Source organism: Haplochromis burtoni, unplaced genomic scaffold, assembly GCF_018398535.1.
Source record: "Haplochromis burtoni strain Fernald_Lab_line unplaced genomic scaffold, NCSU_Asbu1 Contig_68, whole genome shotgun sequence".
In the NCBI taxonomy this organism is placed as follows: Eukaryota; Metazoa; Chordata; class Actinopteri; order Cichliformes; family Cichlidae; genus Haplochromis; species Haplochromis burtoni.
In genome coordinates this window covers 367888-377473 of record NW_024582429.1, presented here as the reverse complement: position 1 = coordinate 377473, position 9586 = coordinate 367888, and the positions used below count along the sequence as shown (strand labels likewise).

At 43.0% G+C, this 9586-nt stretch overlaps 1 protein-coding gene across 2 annotated transcripts; it reads left to right on the top strand.

Annotated features, from left to right (window-relative positions):
• Positions 1-669: 669 nt before the first annotated feature.
• On the top strand, positions 670-8022 carry LOC102293067. 2 transcript variants are annotated; one of them, XR_315943.3, is made up of 7 exons: positions 670-1044; positions 2090-3984; positions 4400-4493; positions 4571-4620; positions 5452-5520; positions 5793-5915; positions 6009-8022. XR_315943.3 is itself a non-coding variant. In XM_005924196.3 (6 exons), exons 2-5 carry the CDS (start codon positions 2092-2094, stop codon positions 5491-5493), a joined length of 2079 nt encoding a protein of 692 aa, XP_005924258.1. In that variant the 5' UTR covers positions 670-1044; positions 2090-2091; the 3' UTR covers positions 5494-5520; positions 5793-8022. The 2 variants fall into 2 exon arrangements, 1 of the variants encoding a protein (XP_005924258.1); XM_005924196.3 differs by having other exon boundaries at positions 5793-8022.
• The last annotated feature ends 1564 nt before the right edge of the window (positions 8023-9586 follow it).

Below are 9586 nucleotides of genomic sequence, written 5' to 3'. Positions count from 1 at the left end.
AGCTTCTAATTAAAATAAAAAACAGCAATAATTTGTACCAAAAATAAATAGATAAAAATGTAACAGTTTTTTTATTAAGTTATTCTGACATTTTGTGAAGACGCAGCAGTAAATAAGAATCAGAATGTGAAAGCTAGAAGGAGTGAGTGAAGATACCTGAAAAAGTTAAAGGTGATTTCCAAGTGAATATTTCACAATAAAAGCCCCATTTGTGTGACGTAGGAGTTTATTTTAGATTTCCATGAACATAATTTTACATAGTACTATTGAAAAGAATGCAGTTAATAAATTATTAATATGCAAAATTCTATACTTTAGGAAATTTTGTTTCTGGCACATTTTTTTTTTCCACAAAAGTCTTCACCACAAAAGTGGCAGAAACAATTGCCCATAGAGCTGCACATTTGTAGATTTTGGGGGGGATGTTCTGGGTGATATGGGATAGTAGTTTGGTAAAGTGTGAAATAAGTCTTCAGTATAAGTATACTAAAAAGAAAATGATCAAAAAAACATGAGTGACAGATATTTTGGTGAAGTCACGATTACAAACAAAGTTTTCAATCAAACAAAACAGAAGTGCTGAGCTCGGTGTGACTGCAAAGGTGACACGAAGTTGAAATACAAATAGATGTTGACGGTTTCCTGAAGCTCTTATTTTGAAGACGCCACCTTCTCTTCCGCTTTATTTCGCGGTGGCTTGACTAAGGAGGGAAGAGACGTCCATGATGACAACTTTAAAATACCGATGGTAGCAGCAGGTCGGGGTTTACCTGGTGGATTTCACCTCCGCGGAAATGTTCACGGGTCATCGTCGCGTCAAGTATCGGCTGCGTTTCGGAGCAGCGTAGCGGGCCGACGTCGGCTTGCTGTCCGGCTAGCATGAGCTGGGGCTGGCGTCGCTGCTGTTTACATCCAGTCCGGGCCATGGGCCTGGAGAGCTGCGTTAGCTAACCGCGCTACTCGCGCTGCTCCGGGGAAGGTGTCACCCTAAAGTCCGCAGTGTCAGGATCGGGGAGGTCCGCCCCAACCGCCCACACCTCAGGGGTAAGATCCCCAGCTGTTTGACAACAGCAAAACATCTGTAACAGGCAGGTTTTAGGAGGCATCTGAGTGAACGGGCCTACCTGTTAGAGGAAAAGCTGACATAACTTATCGATTAATTAGTTGGGTTTTTTTTCTCATCCATCAGTCACTAAAGCCATATCCTTAGTCATCAGATATAAATTATTGTGATATTTACATTTATTTCCTGTGTATTATTTAAAAGTAGATTATAGCTGCTCCGGGGAAGCTTGTCCGGCTAAATAAATAAAATAATAGTAAGCTACATCTACATCGAAATTTGATTAGAAAGGACGATACTGTCAAACTAAATCCTTCTTATCGTCTTATATTTCTTGGATAGGAGCTGGTTTTCATGTCACGATTATCACGGGTAAAAAGAAAAAGGACAAAATGCAAATTTAAAAAAAGAAATGATACTTCGTGTCTAACTTTATTGATTGCGTGGCTTTTGGGGGGAAATGATTCAAAAATACAAAACAGAAATGCATCAAGGTCAGTCTGTAATCAGTCATAGCTGTACAAAGGCAAAAAGAAGGATAGTGTAATTGAATGATGGATTACAGTGTCACTGTGGACCCATCACTGTTACTGATAATCCTGGAGACTGACTGCAGAAATAAAATAAAAATAAAAAATTTTCATTGATTTATCGTAATGTGTTCATGCTATAAAGGTCTATGCAGATCTGCGTTTGTATGCTTATTTTCTAATACATTTTTTTTATTATACCATTTACCTGTAAACTCATATTAATAACAAACAGGTCATATGACCATCCATTGTTTACCAACACTGAACTGATTGTTTTTGTCTGTTCCATAAATATTCTTGAAGTTGCACACGTGGCTTTAAATGTTAACTTATTTGTTACCCACTAACAAAACAGCTCTTAAAGTTTCAGTTGCTCTGGTTTTCCAGTGACGGTTTTCAGTTTTCAGTCTGTGTGTTTTTGGGGTGTTTTTTTTTAATCACTGGGAAGCTGTGCTAACTGGATCACAGGGTTTTGCTCGTCTGTGTGTTGCAGTGATGGATGTGTCCTCCCAGGATCCTCCTCTCATGGCGATGGACCTGTCAAAGAGCTACAACCCACTGACCCGCAGCCACGCTGAAGCCATGGACCTGGCCAAGAAGCCCGAGTGGTACCACAGACGCCCAGTGAGCACAGATCTCGCCTCCTCGTACAGATCCAGAGCCTCCTCCTCCTCCTACGGCTCGCTCTCCACGCAGCCAGGAGCGCCTGTGCGCTGCAGGGACATGGAGGACGGCCCAGAGTCTTTGGGGGGCTACATGAACTCGACGCTTGGTCCAGGGCTGGATCTGTACCACGACGGAGTCCATGGCAGCCTGTGGCATCGGGGTTTCTATGGGCCCGAGCAGAGCGGTGGCCCCGTTCCTGAAAGCAGCGGCGGAGAGGAGAGTGACAGCGGCTCTGATGTCATCTTCCTCGTGTCCTCTGCGAAGGAGCCGCTCCTGTGCGGCTCTTTCATGCAGGACGGCGTGACACACATGGTGGAGCCCCTGTCCCCCGCCGCGTCCTCACTCGACGAAGAGCGAGCGTGCTACCACCTACCTCAGCCTCTGAGTTCACCCAGCCCTGACAGCTCGTACTCGGAAGATTCCTCGGACAGCTCGGTGGACATTCCTGTACATCACACCCGGCCCGTCGTCCTCCTATCCGACCTCGGTGCCGTTTATGCCAACACAGCTGAATCTGCGGTCGACATCTCCAGCGATGACAGCGACATCATCGAAGTTTCTGTCACTGATCAGAAGAAGAAAAACAAATGCTACCAGAAGACTCCTCCTCCTCAGAGTGAGAGCGAAAAAGCGCCGCAAAGCGAAGTCCGCCGCAGCGAAGTCCGCCGCAGCGCTAGGATACGAAGGCCGGCCTCAGAAATCCCGCCGCTCACCTGTAACGTATCTCGCCATAGCTTGAGCAGGCGAGTCAAACACGACGCTGTGGGTATATACAACGAGAGCTGCGACTCCGATGAAGTGATGGACTACGTCTTGAGGGTGTCTAGCTCAGACGAGTTGCCGGTGAAGTCGCCACAAAGAGCAAGAAGCCATTCAGAGGAGTCTGATGCAGATGTTGGGACGGGCAGGAAGTCCCCGCAGATTGAGACGCAGCATCAGCGCGAAGCTTCAAATGCAAAAACCGTTAATCACAAACGAAAGAAGCCGCTTGCAGTTCCTAAAACAAAAACGTTAAGAAGAACAAAACAGAAGCGTAGGATCCCGCCACCATCGCCGCCACCGCACCAGAATGCTTCAGCCTGTAGGAGTGCGGTGGCGAACAAAAAAACTGTCGCAAGGTGGCGGAGGAAACGCCGCCGTCAGACTGGGCCTTCGTCTCTGTTTTCTCCGACAGAGCCTGAGATCAAGCTCAAATATGTGAAAACTAAAGAGGACAAAAAGGAGAAGAAATCGGGCGGTTTCTGCCCGTTTGTTCACCTGGAGCGGCGAGCGTGCACTGTGGTCAACTACCGGGAGGAGGAGGCAACTGTTCGGAGCAGCGAAGGAGGGCGGCGGGCTGCTTGTAAGTCTCTGTCCGGGTTTGTTCCCAACACTTCCTGTTTTCAGCCAGGTCGACTCAGCTCAGACAGCCGGTGCGAGTCATCGCTGTTCTGCTGTCTGTGCGGCCACACCGCCAACGTCATGAGCCTCGGGGACCTTCACGGCCCCTACTATCCCAGCGTGGACGCCCAGAAGGAGGAGCTAAACGGACTCTCTAAAAGCCGAGGGGTAAATCCCTCAGACGACAGCAGAGCTGCTGATGGCAACGCCTCCCCAAAGGTGCCTCTTCACCTGGATGAGTGCTGGATCCACGAGGACTGCGGCATCTGGTCTGCCGGCGTCTTCCTTATCCGAGGAAAGCTGTACGGGTTGGAGGAAGGAGCGCGGCTCGCGCAGGAAACGGTGAGTTCTGAGAACATATGATCCTTATCACACGATTTTCTTTTTTTAATCTATTGAAAGTCCCAAAGATGGTCGTGTTTCTTATGAACATTCACAGTTTCACATTATGAGGTCAGTGTATGAGCAAGTTGCTCCTCAAAGCCCAAACACTGAGGTACAGACTTTTTTTTTTCTTTTCTTCTCATGGCTCTGTGTGATGTCATAAACAGTGGATATCCCTCATGGGGTCATCTCCGACACACAGCCAATCAGAAGAAAGCTGGCTTAAAGTGAGGAGGAGATGTCTTTTCTGAGAGCCAGCCATAAATATGGATTATTCTGAACTGTTTAATCATGCAGAGCTACTCTATCAGAGAGCCAGAATAAATATATGAATATATTTTTTCTTTTTTTTTCTTTTTTCTTTTTTTTTTAGATTTGTTCCACCTGCCAGCAAACAGGCGCAATAATGGGCTGTTTCCAGAAGGGCTGCCCCAGGAATTATCACTACAGATGTGCCATCCAGTCGGGTACGAGTTCAGCACTTCGGTGATGCTCAGTACTGACTTTCCTTTGGTTATTTCATGTCCTGCTTTTGTTTTTCCAGGCTGTGTCCTCAATGAGGATAACTTCTCAATGAGATGTCCAGAGCACAAGGTAAAAACATAGCAATGAGGTGGAGTGTGAGGAGCTGCTTGGCCTGCAGGGGTCACTGTTGCTGCTTTTTGCAGATGTTTAAAGGCGTGTGTGAAAGTAGAGGGACGTTTCCACATGCTACACACAGCGAGGCCAAAGAAGCAGTTTGAAATTTAACTGGATATTAAAACATTTTAGTCTGTTTTTTTTTTAAATTATTTAACAGAAGAGTTAAAATCAAAAGTGCATGTCCAGTGTCTTTTCCTTAAATGCCTTATTAAATGGTTATAAGGAGGTCTTACTTTGATTCATTTAAACGGCTGTCTCTCCAGTGGATTTCTTCCCAAACTCCATCGTCTTGTAACTGCAGCTGGCGGCAGTAGTCTTTGTTCTGCTCCACCTGCTTCACGAGGCCCTCGAGCCTGCAGAAGATCTACAGAGCAGAACAAGCACTGCCGATGCCAGCTGCAGTCCGAGGCGCTGGAGTTTGAGTCTGAGTAAGTGTGTCAGTCGCAGCAGCCACATCTGGAATTTAAGCCTCAGCTGAGTTAGAAAGCAGTCCACCTGCTGTAGGATGAAACCAGAGGTCAAAACTGGACCCTGTAGCAGGCTGAATGTGTTTATTTCTGCTGTAAAGCTGCACGTTGGGGACTGGCTCGCTGTTGAAGCCTCAAGTGGACGTTAGAGGAACTGCAGCTTTTGACCCCATTAGCATTAGCCTCGTAGCTGATGCTGTCTAAAAGCTCAGCACGAGTTAAACGTTTGCTCTTCTTTTTGTTTTTCTGAGCTGTTTTTGTGAACGTCCTGATTTTGGCATTTTATTTGCGGCTGATGTTCGTTTGTCTCCAACAGAACAAACTGTTCATAAGTGCGACCAGACAGCAGAAGAGGTGACACAGAGGACACATGAGGGCACTGGAGGTTTGTACTGTCGACCTTTACTTTTCTTTTAAACCAGGACATGAAACTTGGGTTTAAGAGTCCTTTTTTTGTGTGTGTGTAGGCTGGATGTGCAGCAGTGCTAACACTGTTTATTAATGCATTTTAAATTGATAAATGGAATCTGGGGACTTTGAAGAGCTTATTTAGGACCAAAAGTTGTGTCACGTATCCAAATAAGGTGAATTCAAAGCGTTAAAAATAAAAAAATCGTGTCCTTGCCTGACGTCGTCCTCCTGTGTTTGTGTCCTCAGATCTCCTCAGGGTGCGACGGGAGCTGCCTGACTTCACCTCAGCTGTTAATCTTTCTTTTCCCCCTTGTTTTGCAAACACTAATTAAAGTACGTGTGTGCTCGAGCAGAAGAACAAACCTTCTGGTAAGGTTTCACCCATCACGGCAGACAGATGGAAGCAGGCGGCCACTTTGGGTTTATTTTCAGTAAGAAGTGTCTTTGGTTCTGTTTCTGTAGGTCTTTAACAGGCACTTACCCCAACTGGACTGAGCTGAGATGGTTTGTGTTTATTTATTCCTCCTCTTGGAGATCCACACTTGGACTAGCCACAAAGATAGTTTATAATTTGAACATTACGTTAGAGTTTAAATAAGCTTTATTGATGTACGGTATAGAGTATAATATCTTTATATGAGGCCACTTTTTTCTACTGTTTTTGTACTACTTTTCTATTCCTGTTCAGTCATAACATAATTTATTTTCCTCCAGTTGCATGCACGGCTGTTTGCTATGATGCACTTTATAGTCTAATTTTACTAGTTATTACTCAGCTGTTATTTATGTCCGTCTGTTCTTCCCTTTTCTACTTAAATTATTTAAATTTAAATAAAGCTGCACTAAGCTAAGATTCACAGTTAGAAACGAGGGCGTCCTGTCCTCGCTGATGGAGATAACAAGCTGCACATTCACCAGAGTCAAGCACATTTCATTCAGCGGTGTCAGGAGTTTGTTTTTCTCCAAATAGAGGAAAAGATTCAACCCATTAAAAAGATGTTCATCAGTGTTTATCTCACATAGAAGGATTTTTTTTTAATAATAAAAATAAAGGAAAGTTAAAGGGTCGGTTCAGTCAAATCACCTGTTTATTTAGAGGTTTGAAATTTGGGTGATGGGAAAATGCTGAACTAAGATATAAATGTAAAGCTTCTGGGATACATGATAGGATATTATTACCACTGAAGGGGGTGGATTAAATGCATAGCTGAGGTGGGTGATTTTACTTTTAATGCTAGGAGTTTTACAAAAGGCAAAAACCCTTGCAAGTGAGAAAACACCCAATTAATAAATGTATTTTAAAAATCTACAATATTTATGGTAGTAAAGTAAATAAAGTAAATTTACACCCCAAAAATTAGTTTAATCAGAAATGCAGATGGAAGATTTATGATTTATGTGAATTTTACAAGGCAGAAACTTGCAATTCCCTGTAATCTAAGAATGACATCATATCTCATTTTATTGTATATTTGGGAAGAAATTTACACTTAAATTCCTAAAGTTTGTATTTTTTTCTGACTTAAGCGTGAACATTGCTTTCTTGCCAGCCCCTTAATTATCATCAACTTTCAATAGTCTTTTTTTAAGGTCTATTTTTTTTCAACTGTCAATTAATTAGCGCCACCTGCTGGCAAAAGTCAGTCGGGCTCTGTAGCCCAGTAAACAGCAGTTAGTCAGTGCTGACTTCTATCAATTTCCTGTTATTTAAGGCTAGGTGATAAACGAAAGTGTTTTGTGTCTTAAGTGTGAGAAACTTCACCTTTAAAAATTGGTTTGAATAGTTTTGTCAGTCCTGGTGATTTTAATTTTGGCCAAAACGTCTCTGGTGAGCACAAGAATTTTTTTAATTCCAGGAAAAATATTTGGAAATGTTTGTATTACTAGTAACTAACTCTATACCACCGATGCTGAGCCCAGACAAAAACCAGTTCAGTTGTTTGTATAATGATGAATTTGGAAAGCTAAAGGGCAATTACAGTTTATTTCAGCTGTTGTATTCAGCCTTTGCAATACAATGGAAGCTATGTTAAGCAGCTATGAAAATAAACAGTTTTAAAATATAAAACAAAATTTTAAAATCTAAGAGAAAACGTCAGAATTTCCAAAACAGGCAGCCTGAGGAGGTTTTGGTGATTAAAAAGTTCAGTGAATGGGTAAAAAAAAAATCAAAAATGTGATTTAACTTTTGCCAGGGTCTATGCATTGTCCTCAATAATGATAATAATATCACTATCATTATCAATAATATTAAAATTAATAATAATAATGATCAGTTGTGATTTGGGTGAATTGACCCTTTAGCAGTGCTGGAGTGGCCTAGTGCAGCTTTGACTGTCCGTCTGTGTTTGTCGTTACCGGACTGAAATGTTTAAAAAGCTTTTAAGGAAACGGTCCGTTTGGTTTCATGCCTGCACTTCCTCTTAATTAATTACTAAATCGTTAAAGTTATATAATAAAAGTCTGTTAAACTGAAGCCTCGTCTGTGTTTTGAACTGGAAATGCACGAATGATTTTGAGCTTCGCCAAGTTTATTAATGTTGTTCATGCCGAAATTTCATTCCTGCTCCCACACAGGAGCAAAATGGTTGATGCTGCAGGGCAGGTAGTGAGTTCGGCAAAAAAACATCTGAAGAGTTTTATTCTCAGACTTTAAGTCTTTCTGCTGATAAACAACTGAAAACATCCTGCTGCTGGTATCTGAAGTTTAACGATCAGAAACAAACTCTCTTCAATAGAAGACGATCGTAGGAGATTATTTCACTCCAAGTCTTCAAAGTATTTGTAACCAATAAGTAAGACGCGAGTTTAATTTCAGTAATGTTAACTTCTTTATTGTAACATCTTTCTTTTCCTTTGTGGGCGTTAGTGTGAAGGCAGGACTAGTTTTTACAAACAGTCTGAAGTGCTGATCAGTGGCTCTGCTGCTACCTGTCCATGTGTCTGATTGGTCAGATGCTGCTGGCGCGGTTGCTTTCATGTGAACACACTCTGCTTGTCAAGATAATAACCACCTTTCTATGACTGCTTAGCCTGACTCCAGATGTTAAAGTGACGCCAGATAACCAAATCGTAAGGCTGGGTCAAATCTGGTGGCCTCTGTTTGTGGTTTCTTAGCATGGCTGCTATTTTAGATGTCTCAGAAGCCCCGTTGTCATCACTAGTTAACTTGCGATGGGCTTGATTTTCATTTTCGGGAAGAAGATAAACTCAAACGGACTCAAATCTGGCTTCAAAGCTGCTCAAACCAACTCAATTGTAGCTGAAGATGGAGCTCCCGTTACCAGAGATGATCCTCCACATGAAAGCCATGTCAGCTTCTTCAGTTTCAACCAAATGTGTTGATGTTTACCATTGAAAGCTTTCTGAACAGGACTTCCAGGGAATGATCTAAAAATGTCCAGTAAGGCCTGAGAAGGTGACCCTGAAGGTGAGCCGGGCCAAACTTAAATCAGGTAAGGCTTTGATTTTTATAGAGCTGCACTGATCGTCTCAGAGTTGTTGTTCCTCGGTGGTAGAGGACATGTGGGCCGCAAGCTGCTGCATCGCTTATGTTCAACAGTTTATATCTGAAGCTCCGTTTGACTCATTTGGATAGAAATAGCCTTCGTGTCACAGAGATGGCTTCTATATTTGGGAGTTTCTTACACCTCTGCTTCGTCACATCATCATCATCGGGCTGCTGGTCTCACCTGCTCAAAAAGCCTGGCTGTTGGAGACGGTGGCGGCGGTAGTGGCATAGCGATGGCGTTATTTTTGCATGTGCAGCTGTGCTGTTTGAGGTCATTTGAATATGAGAAAATGGAAATTTTCAGCATTTAATCAGAAGACACTGTTAGTATGCCTGCAGAAGCTGCATCCAGGCGCGTAGACCCCCATCTCCTTTAGATGGTCTGAGAAATCCGAACGTTGAACATCAGTTGGACTGTTTGGATGTTCCAGTGAAAGAAATGGTAACTAAACCTTTAGTCACAGCTGTGATCATCACATGAGCTAAAAATGAAACATTTCTTTTGCATTTTCATTGGTTCATTTTGATC

Coding starts and splice junctions, on each gene's coding strand:
- LOC102293067 (XM_005924196.3), top strand. CDS start 2,092: ATGGATGTGTCCTCCCAGGATCCTCCTCTCATGGCGATGGACCTGTCA. Junction 3,985..4,399: donor CGCGGCTCGCGCAGGAAACG/GTGAGTTCTGAG, acceptor TTTTTTTTTTAG/ATTTGTTCCACCTGCCAGCA. Junction 4,621..5,451: donor TGAGATGTCCAGAGCACAAG/GTAAAAACATAG, acceptor TGTCTCCAACAG/AACAAACTGTTCATAAGTGC.